A 21,990-nucleotide genomic window follows, 5' to 3' on the forward strand; every position below is an offset into this window, starting at 1 on the left:
TAGTATGTTAGTATCCAGTTGGTAAAGTTGACACATGTCATGTAACTTTACTGTTCTACCCCGAATTTGTCTTATAGTGCTTTCGAGTTCTTTTGTAGTTTGACCTTCATTATTTCAGAGTACTCCAGTAATGAACAATAGTAGTAATAATAGGCCAAAATCTTCCATTAACCTCCATTATAAATTGTCTGTACTTTTAAAGGAGTATATTTATAAAACCATGAAACATTTCAAAGATTCATTTTCAGGCAAACATGTCCACTGTATAGACTCGACATGATCCAATATGCTGTTACAATTTTACAAATTGCTGATTTGCTATTGCATTCCAATTTATAATACATATGATTCATACAGTATGAAACCTTAGATTTCTTTATATACTGTCAAGAAATGCACACAGTCCATTCTTACTAGCAAAGCCTTGTGTTGCAGAAGCATACTGTATATTTACTCAACTTAAAACACCATCAAACTGGACAAAAAACAAATTGACAACTGTGTGCATCTTCATATTTTATTGGTTGTGAATGAAACAACTTCAATGTGAAAAATAATGAAAAGTATTGGTAAGACCACATTTTCAAAGTGGAAAATGAGAAATCCCCAAATCAAAAAACTTCTAGTAATATGTATGTGGCCTCATTAATGCTGGAACAGATGTCAAGAGTGACAATTGTCTCTCCCATTACAATGCCATTACAATTATTGCATTTATAAATGGTTATTGGTTTAATCTAAGATGTGATTTTTATTGAATGGTGGACCCACATCCATAGTAAGCCAATTACATACTAGTGTTCGTTATCATTAACCCGTTCATCACATAATAGCTTTGTGGTTAGTTTGGAGAGACCTATTTCCCCCCCTACAGGCTTGTGATAAAAGTATTAAAAGCATGTAGGTATGAGTTATAAATATATTTTGAGGTTGTCAAGTTGGCTGACATGATGTATAAATCAATGCAAAACCAGCCTGTATTTCAAATTATGGGACTTGTAGAACTGGGGGGAACAATTGTTTTTTAAGTGACACTATGTATGTGAATGTCTTAATTGTAGGTATTATGGGTTTAAGCCACTAAATGATGAATTATGAATCATGTTTGTTGAGAAATTATAAACAGACTCGTCTTACAGTAGTGTTTTTAATTATGACTCATTGAATGTACACATTTTTCACAGCTAGAATTTCAGCAACTTATCCGGTTACAGCTGAACTATAAAGTCTTTCCATGACTTTCTGTCTTGAGATTTGGCCTCATGCTAGGGCTAGCACCCCCAAAGCATCTGCAGCTGGTGTAGGTTGTACTATTGTTAGCAGAGGGCTACGTTGGCTACAAAGACACAGGGAGAACGGAAACCTGGTCTGTGCACAATGAATCGGCTGCAATTAAGTTTAAAAAATAAACTGTTCCTTCGACAGCAATAACTCAAATATAGTGAGTTGAGAGGTTCACTGCTTAATCACGACAAATATGTTCTATCCTGAGCATATTTTCATTCAAATAATAATTAAGCTCCCCCAAGAAAGATACTGAAAATACAAAAGAATTAGAAGAGATGCTAAATGAATACCAAACCAAAAAGGCACCTCTGAATATTCTCTTCAGTTCTACACATCAATACCAAACTGTGATTCAAATCAGGACAAAAACCCAAAGAGCTTCATTGTAATACATAAAGAAAAGCAGTTAAACAAAATACAAATAACTGTCGGCTCACCCCCAAGACTTTTTTAAGGAGTTCTCTAAAAAGAACCTTCTGTTGATTTGCTTATTTGCAATGGCACTCGTCAGTTGTACAAAGCATATACATTGCATAACAAAAAATGAAACACTATTCAACAAACACAAAATACCATCAAGCCTTGTGAATACAGTAATCAGCTCAAAATCAAATTGTAGGATAAACCGTCATTGTTTAAATCACACAGAAAGTGCTATCAGCGACCAGCAAAGAAAACTAATGATCAAAACAGTTTGTTTGAGGCTCTAATAGACAACAGTTGTAGAACTCCCATGACCGACTATGGTTTTATTTCTATACAAAGCACAATCTGAAATTTCAGATGGCTGCTTCTTACAGTTTCTTAGCAATGCCATTTCAAATTAAGGGAGGCTGAAGACATTTACTGATTACTATCATTACTAGACACCGTTTATAGAAATAAAAGTTGCATGCATTGACAGAAATCTATTTCAATCATCACTAGAGTGGGTTGTGTTGCCAGTAGTGCGGTCCTCCTGAAAGTTGCTCCAAAATTAAATTTATTTAGTCTGATTCTTGAGCAGGATGTTAATGATGGTTTGCGTCTTTTAGTGTGTTAGAATCTACTGCTCGTTTGCAAAACTGCATATTACTTTCTTTACATCTCCCAAATAGGGAATTTTGTGTTATTTTTTGGCAACAGGCTCTTCCATCATTGTATAAATGGTGCCCTTCTCTCTGGAGCTTTTCTATGGGGGTCGGAGTGGGGAGCTGTTCTTGCGCGACTATATCTTCAATCACCAATTGTTGGGCTGAAGGTGGCTGGCAGGAGAACTTTGACATTTTGCCCAACCCTAAAGCCAATAATAAGCTTTCTGTGAGCTTGTAGATTGGCTATTTTCAAATAGCTCATGTAATTGTACAGTAAGTACAGAGAAGGTTAAAGTGATTAAACAGATTTTTATGATATATTAACACATTTTGCTGGGGACCCCCTGGAACCCCCTCAAGGACCCCTGGGGGTCCACTTTAAGAACCACCAATGTACTGTCTGTGTGAAAAATATATATTATGTCAACTCTCGCCAAGCTGTGTAGAGAGTTGTTAAGATTTAGGCCAAGAACATGTAAATGCTTCCCAAAGCTATCTGAACAAAAATATAATGTTGTCAGTTGATTTGGAATAAGAAAGGTTGTTTTGGCATAAAGATGTTTGTGGGCAACCAAAGTAGGAAAACAGTGTTAAACCAGCTTAAAAATTACATTTGTGTCCAACTAGTCTGCTCCTGAATCAGTACTCTGCCAAATCAGCAAATGATTCCTTAATGTATTGGTCTGAACTGTTAGCTAGCTCAGTTGTATTGCATGGACATGGCAATTGAAAATGAAACAACAACATTTTACCATTTGGAGCATTTTGATCATTGGTTCTCCCAAGAGAGCAAATACATTGCCTCCAACCTCATTTGTTGTGGCACTAAATGCTACAGATAGATACATTTATGAAAAAATAAAAATACAAACACAAAAGACAGATCAGTGATTGGGAACTATTCTTTGCACGTGTTTTTAAAAGAACCATAAAGAGGGGAAAAAATACAAATGTCTTACATATTTTTTTTCTTTTTTTCAATAAGATAACCACTATAAGTAATAATGGTTAATAATTGGTATTTTTTGTCTCTCATTCCTAGCGATAAAAAGTTATGGGGCACAGGGATTGGGAGTTTTTGTTTAGATTTTTTCTAGGAAGCTGGTTTCTTCAGATCTCTAATCTGTTTGATTAGATAGGTTTTCTCGTCGTTGAACTGCTCGTCGTCGGTGCGGTCCTTCTGGAAGTTGCTCAGGAATTCAATTAATTTAGTCTGATTCTTGAGGAGGATGTCAATGATTGGTTGTGTCTTGTTCGGATTCGCCACAAACACCTGCGGACAATTAAAAGTTAATCACTTAAGCTATGCTCCAAGTTTAAAAGAAAAATAACTCGCAACGCGTCATTTGTGATGCGTTGTGAGCTTGTACATCTGCTAGTTTTGAAAATATAAAAATATTGTCGGTGCATGACGCCATCATACGACAACATATAAATCGGGCTTATGTTTGTATGCAGGAGCAGAGTAGTGTACCTTGAAGACATGGAAGGCCTCAAACTGGATGTTAGGACTCTTGTCCCTGAGCAGATTCATCATCAGCTTGAGGTTCTCTGGCTTGCTGATGTAGCGTGTCATCACTGTGAAGTTGTGTCTGTCCAATAGCAGCTCACCCAGCAACTAATGGGCACACAGAACAATAAGGTAAAGTAGGATGAGAAAATGACAATCCTAAATATGGGCAAAATTAACAAATTGGTCATCTTATTCTGTTCCGTTCCAATATCCAAATACCCTGCGGGTGGCCTGCTGTCATGCTATTGGTTGGGACTGTACTGTACTAAGTAACTAGTTCAAAGAGCTATGTTGTGCACATCCAGTGGTCACTGGTGCGAGACAAAATAACAGTGAAGAAAAAGAAAAAAGTCTCCACACAGCCGTAGCTCCGAATAAAGTTTGTTGTAATATCAACAGGTAGTACACAACATTTCGGCCTTCATCTGGGCATAGTAAACTACAGCTGTGTGCTGAATCTTTTCTTTTCTTTTCTTTACTGTACTGCAAGTACTCAGCTTTTCTTTACTGGACTGGGGTCAGAAACCACTGAGCCAAGAACCACTGCACAGTGTCCTTCTCTTAAAGGAGCATTTCACCCCTGGAAGAAACTGCAATCACTCAATGGTAATAGTATTTGTAGTAGATAACAGTAGCACAATTTAAAATTTGCACCCTATGGCCAGAAAAATAATGAAATCTGTGTGTTTGACTAGGGTTTGACTGGACTGCTGCATTACTACAATGACCATAATGCTTTGGTGCCTTGTGGCAGGGGAGGTTCCATGTGGGTGTGATCTCCAACAATAACATCCAAACAGCATGCCAGTGTCGCCATGTCTGCTTATTATAAGCGGCTTCTTTCTAAAATGTAGTTGATATTTGGGCTTGTTTCCAAATGTTTTGATTGCTGTTTAAACCAGTGGTTCTCAAACATGTTCATGTATTTTTCCACAGACCCCCATCTGAAATTATAATTTGTGGCAGGGAGCCCCTAACAAATATGTGTCAAAAATATTCCACATTTTGAAAAGCAAATAAAAATATTTTGCAAAAAAAAAAAAAAACCACATTTTGGACTTTTTCCCCCTCAAGATTTTTTTGTAAATAGCAGATCTACAAGCTCACAATGGGTTGCGAAGCGTTGTGAGCTTGTAGATCAGCAATTTTCAAATATATAATATCCCATGTCTAGGTAAAGTGCTCTTGGCATAGTTATTTTTCTTTTGGGCTTGTTTTCATAGACCTGGCTGCTTATTTCTCTCACAATATCTGGCAACACTGGCTGTCCTCGCAAACGTTCATCTAGTTACATATATGTCCAAGGATTCGTTAGTGATGTCATATCACTGGGACATCCTTAGTATCTTCATGCAGTTTCACTTCCGTGTCGCATAGTATTGACATCACTGTCACATCCTTGGTATTATGATCCTAGCCTTTCGTGACGGTGTTTGTTTACCAGCGCTGCTACTCCACGCTGTATTTTTTTTTTCAAGCTTGCGCTTATGAAACACTACACAGGATTATTATTTCATGTCAACATTCAAGTACAACTATCAGAAGATAACTCGGGTAAAGTAATGCCTCACTCTGCAAGGGCCGCTGGCCGCAGCTAATGGGAGTGGCCGAGTGGGGAAAGAAGGTTGAACAAAGTGTTACGGACACCCCATTGGGGCTGTCTTTTGAGATGGTCTGACTGAGACACGCCGAGACATGTAGTGCGGAAAGGAATGAGACCAATCTCTCATGACGCAAATAACGTCACGACGTTTGCGAAGATTACTAGATATCTAAAAACACAGATTATTCACAAAAAAAACCCAGGATCTTGTTTCTTGACTCCTAAACTTCATTAAAAGACCGAAAACTTCTTCCAGGGGTGAAATGGCCCTTTAATGTATTGTTTAGTGGATAGTAACCAATCAATATAATTAGGACAGAGGACCTATAGAGCAGTTACTCAGTTGCTGAGTAAATTGTCACCAGTTGGATTAGAGGCCAGTAGCAGTCTACAACTGATTACTACTTCTAGTTGTAATAGTAATAGTAGTAGTAGAGGAGAAGATGCTGAAAAACTACAGACAAACCTTTAGCGACTGCCTCTTCGTGACGTAGTTCTCAGAGTGCAACAGCTTCTCATACTCTGTAAAAATCTGCAATGACAGGAGAAGCATACCTCAATCACACACAGCATACAAAATAATCCTGTGGGCAGAAACCCTGTCAGATATAATCTATTGGTAACTGTATTGTGTGGTACTACTAATAAAGCTACAACTTCATCAAAATGTGAATTATTGTCTTTCCATATCATGGCTGTCGGGGGGGAGCCTCTTATGTCCAAAACTGTTTTTTTGAATGATCAATTTCTAATCAATGGAGTAACAATTTTTGATATCTTGCCCACCTTTGGAGTTGCATCATGGCAAGGTATCTACGCAACGCAAACCTTTACCAAAGTTTCCTTGCACTTGAACTTAAAAAATTAAAAGAAACAAATATCTACAAGATCACAAAACATCGTTGTGAGCTTGTAGATCAGCTATTTTTGTGTGATACTATCGTATGACGAAGTAGGGCGTTTATTTATGAAAAAACGTAAATAGTTGAAATATGGAGATACAAGGTGTCTGCCCGACAGCGCCGATATTAGACAATTGTATTATTCTATAGGGCAAGTGTTGTATTGCTAATCTAACGGTGGCCATTTTACTCTTACTTTATCTCTGGTGAGGTATCCCAGTGCCGAGTATGAAGTAAACAATCAAAATGACTGCTATGTGAATATGGTCAATGTGATCCTATGTACATCATTAGTGTTTTTGTGAAGGTACTCACAGCATCGTAGTTCTGTTCTAGGTACTCGGCTACCATCACTTTGTGTCTTGTCAGAAGGTCCTTAAGGAGAGAAAAACAGAGGTTTGTTCTAAGTCTGTGATTGGATATATTGACAATCCCGCATACACTTTTTTATCTACATGAATCCTAACGTCCCTATTCTCAGGAAAACATTCAGCAACAATAAAAAAGGAATGTGCTTTGTATACAGTAAAGCAACTACGTCAATATAGGGTTTAAGTGGCTAAATGCATAAACCACAGGACTAAATATTACTGGACTATAAGAACGCCCATTTTCATAAGTACATATCCTGCATAAATGAGCAAAACTGCAAAAAAATAGTTGGGTTTCAGCTACCTTAAAGGTGGCGAAGGCGTCAGAGGCGATGTCGAAGGTGGACATCTCCACGTAGTTGAAGAAGCAGTGAAAGTGTTCCGAGTGCAGCACTACCTTGGCCAGGGGCTCGTGACGGATACACTCCCTCAGCATGATCCCACAGTTCAACGCCACCTGCGGCGTCTCGTACCTAGAGAAAGAACACAACACTTGATAAACGTTTTGTACAGAACATATCCAATCCCACATCCAACAACGTGTATTCAAACTCTACAAGAAACAATTCCAAACTAGCTAGAAATGTTGACCATGGTAACAAATGAGTGTCAGGCACTTTTGTTTTTATACAGGAAGTGATGACTATGCCAATTAGAATTTTAATGCCAGGTGTCTTAACACCTGGCATTAAACCACCGGGCATGAGTGTCATGAGAACCAAATGGCCACCGAGTGAAAATACATTAATTAAACACTGTGTTTGTACCCCTTCTGCAGTATTAAGAGGATTTCTTGATGAGAGCAGAAGTATTCAACGGTGGGGCTCCTCGTCCCGATCTGCCTCCTCAGGATGTTGTTGAAGATCTGACATACATCTTTCTTCCCCTAGACACAGAAACACACATCTTTTAATACCACTTAACTAACCTGGTGACATTTTCTTGAGTGCAGATTTAAGAAATAAAAATTAAAGATGAAATCGTTAATTTGCAGCACAGTCTCAATGACTTGCACAATGCACATGGCTTTTAGGAACTGATAATGAATGACAACAGGGGGCAGTGTTGCCATATAACATGAAAAACCTAAGCTAGGCTCAAACCACAGAGCTCCATGCCTAACACCCACTTCAGAGAGAAAGCAGCACCGATTACTGTAGTTTACCTCATTATTAGAAAATCTTGACACATTTAATATGAACATCTGACGTAACATTATTATAAAATAAGGGAAAACATAATAGATCCCCTTTAATATCCTTCTTACCTCAAAGTCGACGACCTGGAGGTTTTCTACCAGCGTTATGAGTAGGCCACTGTTGTAGAGTTCCTGAGCCAGCTGGGCGACTGTCTCTGTGTGTGGTTCCTTGTCATTACTGCCGTACAAGATCTCCTTCATGGACACCAAGCACTTTGACACCTCCTCAGATGCCTGCGACAGAAGGGAAAAGGAAAATCTTCAACATTCTAAATCCAAATTATTCATACTGTCAATGAACACTACTGACAATACTAATTCAACTGCATTTTCAATTTCCAATATGAAATTATCCAAACAGCAAAAAAAACGAATAACTAATAATCCACCCACTGTGGTCAATTGGAAAACTGTCAGTGAAATCTAAACCATGGAAAAGTTGACTTTCTAGATATTCAGGCATCATGTTTATGGGTGGAGATGGACGCAGTTACGTAGCGTAACTGCTGAAAACACAGACCTGCAAGCATTTCATAACATGGAAACATGAACCTCCACAGTAGCAAGACAAACCTAACAATAAGATCAAGGACCTGGCTAGCATCTCTGTGTGTGTGTGTGTGTGTGTGTGTGTGTGTGTGTGTGTGTGTGTGTGTGTGTGTGTGTGTGTGTGTGTGTGTGAGAGAGACACACACACAGGGAGAAGACAGGGCTTGACAGGGAGGTGTCAGTAGATGACAGGACCAGGTTGTTCTGCTCTCTACTTTCACAGAGTGCTGTCACTCTGGGGCCCTGGACACACACACACACACACACGCAGGGTTGGGATCCTTTAGGATTTTTATGATTATGGTTCCTTAACGATTCCCTCTTAATGGACCCTTACAGATCTGTAACTCTGAGTGTACAAATAGAACCAAATGGACCCGTTCCATTCGTACACTCTCAGTTATGGTGGTCCTTGAAATAAAAATGTTTGAGAACCACTGGTATTGTAATTGTAGAGCAGACGTGAAGTCCACATACCAGCTCTGTGATAAAACCGGTTCCAGAAACGGTTCCAAATGTGATGGAACTGATTCCGGTTTCTTGATGTTGGATCCGGTTCCTACGGTTCCGGATCCCAACCCCCCACACACACACAAACACACACACACGGCTGTCACCAAACACTACAAAGAGAGAGTTGTGTGGTCCTCTACCTTGTCCGTCTTCTTGTCCTGTTTGATCAAGATAGCCAGGTTTTCTTTCAGCGTGCGGACGATGTCTGCAGGGCTCTTGTGGGATTTACCAAACAGCGGCATGGTGGTGGCTGGACACACACACACACACACACACACGTACACACACACTCACCTCAGGACCTGGACAACACACACATATACACACACAGGGGAAGAAAAGGGGACAGTCAATAAGTTGTCGGCTGACAGCCTGACTCAGCAGCTTTGGTGGGTAATTAGTTGGACATGAATGCTACCTGGGGTATCGATATACCAGGATGGCAAAGGTTCAACTGGTTAAACCTAAGTCAAGACCCGCTGTGATGGTGTCAAAAACTCTTAATCGGCTGGCTCGTTATCCGAATCCGAAAGCCACTGTGAGAATATGTGTCAGGCTATAGGCTCGATTATTGCTGGAGTCTCTTGATGCTTCTCTCTCTGTTAGTTAATCTCTTGATGCTTCTCTCTCTCTGTTAGTTAATGTTGCTCTGGGTCGCTGCTGGAACTGAACTACCGAGGTGTGTTGAGCCTCTCTTATACTGCTGGTTTGCGGTCCTGACATCACTATGGTGATGTCAGATAGTGTCAGACGTCTCCATATATGGAGCTGCCTATGTCAGTTATGCCCAAATATGGGACCATGACGTCAGTCCTGGACGTGATGGTTATGTCTATACATGGAGTTTCTGGGAAGGGTTCGCTGATGTCAGACTCCATACATATGGCACGTTTAGGTCTCTATGACGACTTTGCAGGTCGATTGTCTCCATCTATGGGGATCTCCATATATAGACTATTACAGGCAAATATGCCCTGAATGTTTTCTACAGTGTCCAAGCAGGAATTAAACCGAAATGTCCCTTAGCAGTAGAGGGAGAAGGAGAGTCAGTGGGAAGGAGTCTGTAGGACGTGCAGGGCCAGCTACCCGGGTTTGTCCAGAGGGCAACGAGTCATGCCAACTTGCCAAGCCCTACCTCTGAGTTACAGATGGATACATTAACACTGATTTGACTGTGTATCAGTCACCAAACACTGAAATGTGAATCTGATTTGGAATCTTAAAAAGGGCTCAGATATAAAACTTTGCACACACAACCCACATCAATTGGTTTAATAACTCACTCAACATCGGCTGAGCGAGACCGAGCGAATAATGTGTGTACGTGAGTGTGTGTCACTCCAGATTCCTCTAGCACCACAGACACACATTCCAAAGTCATCTCGAGTGTAACTACCAAACTCGCACACTAGACTTATAGACATGATGGGACTGCCTGGGAACACGATCAACAGCAATGGCCATTTTGACACTGAAGTCTTCTTTAACCACTAGCGTCCTTAACTCATTCACTGCCTAGAACGACTAAAACGACTTTTGTCCTTTAAGCCCCCACTGCCAAGAACGACTAAAACGACTTTTAATTTTTTCAAAAAAAAAAAAAATCTTTTTTTTTTTTTTTTTTTTTTTTCTTATTTATTTATTTAATTTTTAACCTAAAGACCAAGGAGATATGATTTGTTGAAGATCTAGACTCCAATCCACTTCCTTGTTAACTTAAAACTTAAACATTTTGTATCTTGGCTCCTGAGTACTTTTTTTTTAAATTGAAACATTTCTGGCAGTGGGCAAACGCAAAAAAAAAAAGTTCTGGCAGTGAATGAGTTAATCTGGGGTGAATGTTCGGCGTTCACAACGTGTTGCAATGCAACAAATAATTGGTCTATAAATTGGTCTATATATAATAATTGGTCTCTTCCAGAGCCAATCTGACAAACGTTCAGATGTTATTTTGCCTCATACAGTGAAGGTAACACATGTTTGGTAAATTGGGTATCAACAGACAAGAGTGTAGATGTAGGCTAATGTTCTAATGTGTATAGACAGACAGACACAAATAAATCATGCCATTTTTGGTGAATCCTTTAATCCATTATATCGGTTTCATCAATATGTCAGGCCAAAATTTGCAAAGCATTTTGTACCATATCAGGATCGGAGGCTAAGGTCACCGATATAAGTTTTGTTGTCCACAAATTTAATTTCAAGTTTTTGTTTGTTTCACATGTACAGTGTTTTGAATGCATAACAAAGAAACTTTCAAGCACTACAAAGAAACTTTCAAGCACTACTTTAAGTGCTGGAATTGTAAAATAGGGAAAACAGTAAGCATGCCTGACTGTCCAGAATGGAAGGCACATGCACAGACAGTGGAGTCAGATGCCTTTTTGGGTACAGTTCATTAATTATGGATATATTGTAATCTTTGGTAGAGAGAAAAAAAAATCTGGTGATATCAGCCTTTCTGTTTTCCAAATTATCAGAATCTGCCTTGAAAAATGTGTCAATGACCTCTCTCACACACACACACACACACGCAAAAGGAAACAACAGCTGACTTTGCCGTTGGTGTCCATAGATTTATTTTAACATGTGACATCTTCATACCAATTTCAAACCAACCATACGTTTCACTCAAATTTGTGTGGAAAATGGAGAAATGTAGAAAGATTTTTTCAGAGGCAGCCTCGGGTTAATATTCATTACATGTAAGTGTGTGTACACAACGGAAGGAAAGGATATATGGTTTTAGAACATTCTAATGGAGCTGAGGCGTTCGCAGAATGCAGGCCAGAGGCAGACCTATAACTTGTGACTACTAATCCTCAGCAAGGAATGCAAGGGCGTTACGCGTTCTCACCCACCCTCTCTCTCTCTCTCTCTCTCTCCCTCCATCAATCCCTCTATCCTATATCTGTCCTTCCTCTTTCTAGACTCCTCTAATGCTCCTCCTTCCAGCCCCGCTTCATTCTTTACAGCAGTGGTTCCCAAACATTTTAGCTCAAGACCCAAAAGAGAAATCAGATGTTTGCTCGGGACCCAAACCAGTGAAAATAGCTGATCTACAAGCTCACAACGCGAGCTTGCAGATCTGCTATTTTCACTACTTCTTTAAATATTTGTTTTCTAATTTAGGGGATTTCTGTGATTATTATCACATGGTTATTTATGAAATACATTTTGAAAAATGTTTTAATTTGTTTTCAACTCATGAAAAGTGTGTGAATCTTTGTGGAAATCTTTAGAAAATCTTTTAAAATAATAATTAATGACAAAATTTAGTAAACAAAATAAAGGGATGTTCACTCGCAACCCACGAAAATGGATTTAATGCTCGACAAGAGTTAATGCTCGACAAGCCACAATTTTGCTATGGACAAATTTGATTTAGATCTGAAAGACCTTCTGACTAAATAATGATGCAATCAATGTGTTGAGGTGATCAAGCTAGTGTGTGTGTGTGTGTGTGGGGGGGGGGCTATGTTTGTTTATAGTTTTTTGTATTTTGTGAAATTCTATACAAATTGAATGATAAAAAAAAAAGAATAGCAAAGTCATACTACACAAAATCAAATAAAAAAGGTTATAGTATAACTACAGTATAATGGCCAGATAAAAATGCCATACTATACTATTAGTCCAGGGGCCAAGGCAGATTTTTCTACCACCAAAGCTGACCGTAAAGACATAATACCCTAATGGGCTGCAGGACATCTGGTCACCTGTTGCAAAGAGCAAGGCTTTAGGGCACTTCTAGCATCAACAGGAGCTGTGTTTCCATTAACTGATAAGTGGCATTTAGTTTCACTTTGTGCAACCACAGCAGGAGAGTCACCAACATGTTAGGAGATCAGTCTGATTACAAATGTCTGGACTTGTGAACCCACTGGGATAAAAAGAAAAGAAAATATAATGCTGTGGTTACTTATAACTTGAGACAACAAACTGTGAACTAATCTGGAACAAGAGGAAATTAACTAGTTGCTTTTGATGCAGAATCTCTCGTGGTTTAAGTGGTCAACAAGAGTCAAACTTTTTTTTAAATAATATATTTTCCATATGCAACAGACAATAAACATACATGTACATTGTACTGTATCCAACACCTTATTTCCCCAACCCCCCACTCTCCCACCCCCCACCAAGGTCATAACAACAAGACAAAAGACAGGAAAGACAACAAAAAAAAAAGACAGCAAAAAATAAGTAAAAAGACAAATAGTAAAATAATTTGCCTTGCCTTCCCTTCCCTCCTTCATTCAAATCTCATTCTTCCGATATCAAAAAAAATTGCTTAGTTTTCATCTTTGGCCTTAAAGGGGAATTTTGGACTAAAGTTTTCTTACCTTTTCTATGACGTTATGATATCTTAGGATGAATGGTACAGTAGAAATTTTTCATAACTCCACCCCTGAGCCGCCACAGCTTAAAAGGTGCGCGGATAGGCCTTAGGTTAGATCACATATTTTAACAGCTTTTTTTTATTTTTATTTTTTAGATCTGACGTTCATAGTGACAGAACAGTCCCCCCCAAAAAAAAAAAAAAAAAAAAACAGAAGTCTCGCTAGACGAGATTGAAATCTCGAGATTTCAATCTCATCTAGCGAGACTTCTGTTTTACTAAAAAAAAAACTATTAAAATATGTGATCTAACCTAAGGCCTATCCGCGCACCTTTTAAGCTGTGGCGGCTCAGGGGTGGAGTTATGAAAAATTTCTACTGTACCATTCATCCTAAGATATCATAACGTCATAGAAAAGGTAAGAAAACTTTAGTCCAAAATTCCCCTTTAATAAAGTTATTTTAATTGTTTTGAAAAGCAACTTTGGGTATTTTGAATAGCACTATATAGCCTACGTAAGTGTTATGGATCTATCATTATTATTATTATAATGAAGAAGGATGAATGACAATGTATAGAAGTCATGGGGCTTTTCAATGGCCCGGCCACTCTCCTACAGTAGTTGTGATGTCATACAGTAGGTTTGAATATCACTTGGGACCTTTGTCTCACATGATCCATTATGTCTTGCTCTCTCTTTCTAGTGTCTCTCTAGTCTAGTGAGACGCTGCAGAACCACAAGCGAGTACAGAAAAGCACTGATGGAAGAACTTCAAATGTGTGCCAGCCAGGGGTTTCACCTCCGGTTATCCCACAAGAAATTAGGTGGCAAGGTTTAATCTCTTTAGTGACCCTCCCTGGCCCAACAACACACAGTCCTGCTGACTGCAACCTTGACATAACTATGCTCCAGATATTAAGCTTTCATTGTAGGCTTCTTAGTGGTCGGCTATATTACCAAAGGTTATGTAATGGAATTAATCTGGTGCCCCCAAATGAATCATTTGTTAGCAAGCTAAACCGTTTGCCTGCATGGCATTTATAAAACTAAACCGCACACATTGTACTGCATATACAATATGATGTGTTCTGAATCTGAGCTGGGCTAGCCCACATATTCCTGTCAATGGTCAACTTCTTAACTTCTTTAAGGTTTAATGTGTTTTTATGCAACTTCTCCAAACACTATTAAACCTTTTTTTTTCTTATAGTGTATTGTATTTCTACACGAGCCATGCACCAGCGAAAGACACATTTTCATTCTGCATTAATGACAATAAAGTGTTTAATTTGAATCTTGAATGTTGCCAAGACTAGAATTCCACATTATTAGAGTCTGTCAGGATTCATGACAGACCTGCAGTTCCTCACATTCTCACGTTCTCACTTCAATATCGTGTCAGATATTTCAGAATGCAGAATTTGCAGTGTGTGAATAATAATAATAATAAATAATAATAATAATAATAATAGTGAGTGAAAAGGGTTTCACTTTCATTCAAAGTCCAAGATGATAAGATTATATACATTTATGACAGCTGATCAAACTCAAACTGTTGACATTTTACTGAGATGCAGCAAAAATGTCTATGAAAACAACATTGTATTGAGTTTTTTTTTGTAACTGCCTCATCCCTTTGTTTACATCAAGCCTCCACTTAATATACCATTTTACACTCTACTGGTAGTAAAAGCAGGAAGCAATTCCTTCCCCTCAAGTCTCTTATTACTGCTAGATATTTGTCTTCCTTATCAAGTCACTCTGTTAGTTTTATAAGATCAGTGTTTTCGGAACAGGACTCAAATGAAAACTTGTTCTGCTGCTCAGTGACCCAGGAATGTAATGAACAAAACAAAACAAAAAACAAGACACGCTTGTCACGTGTGCAGACTGAGGTCTCGATATGGTGAAGGTCCAACTTGTGACCTGCAGTGTACCAAAACATAATACTAAACCTCACATTTGACACAGTGACATGGGGCCTTGAGAGCCAGATTCATGATGATACAATAAGGTCTGTTGGCCTGGACCATACAATATATATTATATATATATTGCCCCCTCCCGCTCCCTCAGGTCGGGTGATGCCAACCTCCTGGACATCCCCAAGACAAATAAGCAAACCTGGGGTGACAGGGCCTTCTCGTAGCCGCCCCCCTCACTGTGGAACTCACTCCCAGCCAACACCAGAGCTGCCCCCACACTCACCACAAATTAAAACCACACTCAAAACCCACCTTTTCAGACTCGCATAAATCCCAACCCCCTGTGTTTACTTTTCTTTTATATATTTTTTTAACCTTTTCAACTACGTTTTCCTACTGAAGTTGTTTTTATTTTGTTTCTGTTAAGCGACTTTGAGTACCTAGAAAAGCGCTAGGCCTATAAACTGTAAATCGTATGTATAATTATTATAAACGAGTGGTTCCCAAACTCTTTAGTTCAAGATCCAAAATTAGAAATTAGACGTTTGCCCGGGACCCAAACTAGTGAAAATAGCTGATCTACAAGGTCACAAGCTTGTAGATCAGTATTTTCACTACTTCTTAAACAGTTTTTTTTTCTCCTTTTTTTTCTAGAAATTATTTGATTTACTTGATCTTATTTATGAAATGTGTTGGTATTATTATTATTATATATTTTTTTACTTTTTTAAATCTTTTGAATTTTTTTAAAAAATGTTTTATGGAAGACATCAAAAAGGGGGATATTTACTTGCGACCCATAAAAATTGGTCCGCGACCCAAAGATGGGTCCCGACCCACTGTTTGGGAAACAGTGTTATAAACCACCTAAGTATTGTTTTTGCACTGGCATTGCAGGTACCGAGCCGTCTATAAGAGAGTCTGTCTGTCTGTCTGTCAGTCAATGACAACGCTATCTATCTAACGTTGAGCCAGAAACTATAGACTGATTTATACTTCGTCATACGATGGTGTCCCGTGCTCGTAGATCTGCTATATTCAGCACAGGACACCAGCACACAACGAAGTATAAATCAGGCTTATATACGTGAATGAAGCCCATGAGTCTGGTGCCCTTAAGCACCTGACAGTATGGAGAGTGAACGGGCCTGATGCAATATTTCACCCATATAAGCAGATTTCTCATGGATTATGAGCTACCAGGACCTTTGACCCGATATATTATGAGCTTAAATATGAAAGCAGTTATGTAAACGGAAAAAAGATCCTAGGACTGTTATCTAGACTAGACAGCTGTCAAATACAACTCTCACGAAAGATTGAATGCTTCCCTTTCAAGGCTATTTTAAGGGTCAGTAAATAATATATGATATAATGTAATGTAATAGAACTGTAAATGACATTTTGATTGACATCTATATTGACAAAATGCATATAATAAAAAATATATTTGTCAAAAGGATAAAACGCAATAAAGCTTGGGAGCTTATATGTCCATTGTGGTGCTTTGAGTGTATAAAAGTGGCGGCACAAGATCACTTATTTGAAACCATATTACTCTCTCATAATATGAGGTATCAGGTTCAACAGGTTGTCTGTGTATACCAAGATATGTGTATGTGTGTGTGTGTGTGTGTGTGTGTGTGTGTGTGTGTGTGTGTATGAGTGTGTATTAACACTGCTGATACAAAATTAATAACGTATGTATATAGATTTTAACCCATTAAAACCAGGAAAGCATCTGTCATTTTAGATTTTAGCATTGGCTATTCGAAAATAGCAGATATACAAGCTCACAGCGCGTCACTTCGTGCCGCCAGCTTGTACATCTGCTATTTTTGAACATTTTAGAAAAATCTTTTTTTTTAAGTTTGAAAGATTTTGAATAAATTACAAAAAAGTTTGAGAATCGGCCTCAGGTCTTAATGGGTTAAGTTGCCTTCGTAGAATGTCTGGAACGTGGAGGCAGATGTCCTTGTTGAAGGCATTACACGTGGATAAGGAATTTGGAATTTGCATATCCTACATGTAATTTGAGAGTTCAAACAGGACAATCCAGCCAGGGCAAAGAGGATGTTAACTCCTTTGTTTTTAGTGTTATACTATGAGCTAAGGCAATGCTGGCTGACTGACTGTTTGAAGTCATACATAAGTCATGAGAGAGAGAAAGAGACAGAGACAGAGACAGAGACAGAGAGAGAGAGAGAAAGGCAAAGAGAGGTAGAGGGAAAGAGAGAAAGTAATCAGGGGAGAGAGGAAGAAAGAGAGCGAGACAGATGCTGCCCTATCAAAGCCAATTTCCAATTCATTCTGAGCGATTTACAAAGTGCAAGGTCAAAGTTAATGCCATGGCATGAACATTTGTCAATGTTTTTACAGGATGAATGCTCTTGCGTTATTCACTGTGTCCATCAGTGATGACTGAAGAGTGCATGCATGCATATACACCGTTAACGTAGTATAGGCAGCAGACCATACAGTAATAATGGGTCTTGAGAGCACTGAGAAATCTCCCAGTGTACAGTCTAGCCTAGCGTCACCTCTGACTGAACACATCACAAGACAGCATCCGGCCTTTACATTACTTTGGCCCTCCAGCCTCACCGTGGGCAGAGGAAGCCGAGTACAGCAGTTAACCACTTAAGCCCTATTATGCTTTGTTTGTTGTACGACAAATGGCGGAAAACAGCAGATCTACAAGCTCACAACACATTCCGATGTGACACTGTGAGTTTGTAGATCTGCTATTTTCGGACATTTTTGAAAATGAAAATAGGGACGGCGGGCCGGGGTTAATGTAGCCTGGTAAACCCTCCCTCCGGAAATCTCATTTCTATTTGATTCCAGGAGTGAGTCTGGGCTGATCGCCCATTCTGCAATATTGGCTGCAGGCTGAGTTGGGCGGAAGTAATACCGTTGACTGACAACCCCTTCAGCCAATGATATTTTTTCCCCTTCAGCCAATCAGCAGTTCACCAGTCTAATGTGACGGAACGGGACTTTTGAGACAGCCAAGCCCAAAATGGGTTGCCTTATTCGGATACATGGGTGTCACTGCCCACCCCTACCGGTTCTCTAAATTTTTATTTTTAAATAGGCTTTGTCATGATTAATTGACCACATATATGAAGTTAAACAACTAAATTCTATCCAAACGATTTATTATAAGTAAATTCCGTGCCTCAAAATAGAAGTTAGAGAGCTTTTTGAAGTAAAAAAATAGCGGAGATTATAGCGGACAAGAAAAAGATGGCTACCGTTCGTGTTTTGGGCTCACTCGAACTCGCCACCTGATTGGCCAACTGTCGCTGTCAATCACAGAACTATGTGCGACGACGCTGATAGGCTCGGTTAGCTGGTAATTCCACTAGAAACCCCCACAAAGGGCTATCAGGCCAGACTCACTCCTGGAATCAAATAGAAATGAGATTTCCGGAGGGAGGGTTTACCAGGCTAGGGTTAATGTGTTTAAGGGCTGGCGTGACACTGCGGTCACTCGAGTGTATATGCACACTGTAAGTCTGGTGTTCAAAATCTGGGGCAGAACTGATCTGTATGGTAAGTGCGACCCTACTACTGTAGCCTAGGAACTGTGCTGTTGAACTCTGTCTGTACATAATGCAAGACCTCTGCCTCCAGATCCACATGACTGTCATGACATCACAGAAACAGGATGGTTCAGGTAGCACTGGAATGTCACTTGCAGTCTCAGCCTCACCCACTAGGGGGCATGCCTATAAAATGCAGTCTCTTGTAACCTACTGATTAATAATCGGGGAACCTAATCGGGGAACCTACACCCGGGGAACCTAGACCATCACCTGGCTAAATTGTGGGGTCCTGAAATGCTCAGGGAAATGAGGAACAGTTTAATTTCACTATTATTTAACCGGCTAGTTAGCCCAATGAGGGTGAATGTAACAACGTCAGATTTTTGGGGCGCAGCTGGCCTTGCGGTTAAGGCGCATAGCAGCCTCAACTCGCTGTCAGGCTGACAGCGAGTCGTGGTTCGAGTCCCGAGGCCGACGACCTTTGCTGCATGTCACTGTTTCCTGTCTCTCCCTCTACTGTGTTGTAACATCAATAAAAACTATAACAAAAATAATGACAGATTCAGATCATAGGTTTTCACTCTCTCCACTGTTATCTCCCTCGACAGTAGAGGTGTATTTTCAATTCAATTCTGTACTAAAACTAATATAACAAACAAAAATATTCTCTTAAGGGGGTCCCTGGCAAGTGGGTGTCTGTGGCCACCTAATACATAATCAATTTGGGGGTCATTGACATGACATGACCTAGACTCCATGATTCCATGATTTTTGTGTGAGGTCCTAGAGCAACTGGGCTCACACAAAAATCATGGAGTTAATAGGAACCATGGACATACTGTAGATAGGAAGACCATATAGCAATGTCAAAACACAAGCAATTGGCCTTATCACAATCACACACAAGACAGAAACTATTGACAACATTTATCTGTAAGACGTTGGCCGTCAAATATCTGAGGAGTCAGATTCCACCTCGATTCCACCCCATTAAGGCCTGAGGTTCTGATTCTAACAAATGTCTTCTAAATCCTAACTTTGTTTTGAAAAAAACTTATGTTACTATGTCAGTGGTTCTCAAAAATGTTCATGTCACGGACCCCCCATCTCAAAATATTTTGTTTTCTTTGACCCCCAGAAGCAAAGATTTTAGTTAGAAATGTTCGCTTTAAAAAAATATACCTTCAAAGATTTGCAAAAAACTTTCTCGATTTTTAAGCAGATCTACAAGCTCATAGCGCGGCACAGAGGCACTCTGTGCCGCGCTATGAGCTTGTACATCTGCTATTTTTGAATAGCCAAAGTGTAAAATAATGCCTTTTTCTTCCTCAAATCTAAAAATGACACACAGCTGCGTTCCAGGTCATGTACTGAGGTAATGAGTTAAGGACACTGCTTTAGTGACTGGTCACCATCACCTGGCTAAAAGTCAACAATCAATCTGTGGCACCACTGAAAAGTGGACCCAGATTGTTTTGGTTATTATTATACACCTTGTTTATTAATTATTACACGATAGATAGATAGATAGATACAACCAGGAGCAATGGCCATTTAAAGTACAAGTGTAACAAACTCAAAGTCTAGAGATGACACACCTCTTCCTGAACATATGATATATAGGCCTAAAACAAATTAGACACGCACATAACTTACTATTGGGAAATGGCTATATCAAAATGGACATTTACCTAACTTTAACACACTGGGAATTGGCTTTGTACAGTCTGTCAGTGTGTTGTTGGGCAGTGGTGAAAGAAGTACTCAGATATTTTACTTGAGCAAAAGTAGCAATACCACAATATAAAAAATACTCTGTATTACAAGTAAAAGTCCTGTGTTCAAAATGTTACTTGAGTAAAAGAAAAGTATTGGCACCAAAATATACTTAAAGTACCAAAAGTAAAAGTACTAAAATGTTTGAAAATAGCAGATCTACAAGCTCACAACGCAAGCTTGTTTTATAATATAATGATTTATATCTGCAAAGTAACTAGTATTAAAATATTAAGTACAGTACTTGCGTACATGTAATTAGTTACTTTACACCATTGTTGTCGGGTACAGAGAGCATTTCTCATGCAGTCCTGGGTCCTTAAACATTACAGGCCCTTGTACAGTACAACGCCATCAGTACGTAGAGCCATCTGGCCAATAGCGTGGCAGACTGATTGTGTGTGTGTGTGTGTGTGTGTGTGTGTGTGTGTGTGTGTGTGTGTGTGTGTGTGTGTGTGTGTGTGTGTGTGTGTGTTAGCAGCAGCATATCTGGAATGTGTGACATGACATCTCTCCATAAACACGCACACAGTAATCTAGTCGAGAGAAACAAGAAGTACTCGTCAATATAATGAGAAGGGAAAACAAATAGTCCCCCCCCCTCACACACGCGCACTACAAGCCTCCCAACAGTGTTTAGGGAAGCGCAGCCCCGAAAGACGTGCGTCTGTAATGCAGTCAGACAGCTATGAATTAATTATTAAGGCAGCATACATACTAATAAAACAATCCAAGGCAATGTTGTTATGTTTCCTTTACGAACTACTCCGCGTTTAATGCGTGACAGATCCTTCCTCCCAATCCGTACACCAACACCCGCGTCAAAACGCCTTTATTATGACCAAACAAAAACAACAGCAGATCTGATTTAATGTGGCAACATTTGAAGCGATTGCGACATCATCATCACAGCGACTCAGTTGGAAACAATCAAATCAAGGGCAATATTATTAGCCTTGGATCAAGGCTATATCATAGATGTATTTGATCGAGTCTGATCATAGATTATGCAAATGTCTAAATCAATAAAATACATCTATGATGATAGTCTTGATCCAAGGCTAGGGCAATATTAACATGATCACCATTAAAAACACCGACCCTATACGTGCTGCTGCTGCTGCTGCTGGCACTGACTTACGTAGAGCTGCTGTACACAATGTCGAATAATAATACTTACAGTGCGGAGATTATTTGCTCTTTGATCTTTATTTTGATCTCGATCACTTCTGATCTGTCCCGTCTTGCACAGTGTCGCCTTAATAACCCAGCTTCTTAATAACCCAGCTTCTGGGGCCACCACCACGCCAGGGCTGAGTGGAGTTGTGTAGAAACTAGTCTAGAGAAATGTGTGTGGATCATGGATGGTGAGTGTTTCAAGATCTT

At 39.4% G+C, this 21,990-nt stretch overlaps 1 protein-coding gene across 1 annotated transcript; it reads right to left on the bottom strand.

Annotated features, from left to right (window-relative positions):
• Positions 1–1,133: 1,133 nt before the first annotated feature.
• LOC308080915 (calcium-binding protein 39-like) lies at positions 1,134–21,990 on the bottom strand. The gene is made up of 9 exons (XM_080423015.1): positions 21,785–21,990; positions 9,150–9,311; positions 8,017–8,181; positions 7,517–7,635; positions 7,054–7,222; positions 6,694–6,753; positions 5,943–6,008; positions 3,835–3,978; positions 1,134–3,633 (listed from the first exon to the last, which is right to left on the bottom strand). The coding sequence occupies exons 2-9, from the start codon at positions 9,249–9,251 to the stop codon at positions 3,454–3,456; spliced, it is 1,005 nt and encodes a 334-aa protein (XP_080279141.1). The 5' UTR covers positions 9,252–9,311; positions 21,785–21,990; the 3' UTR covers positions 1,134–3,453.

This window comes from Gymnoscopelus braueri (genome assembly GCF_963280865.1).
Source record: "Gymnoscopelus braueri genome assembly, chromosome: 24".
NCBI classification, from domain to species: domain Eukaryota; kingdom Metazoa; phylum Chordata; class Actinopteri; order Myctophiformes; family Myctophidae; genus Gymnoscopelus; species Gymnoscopelus braueri.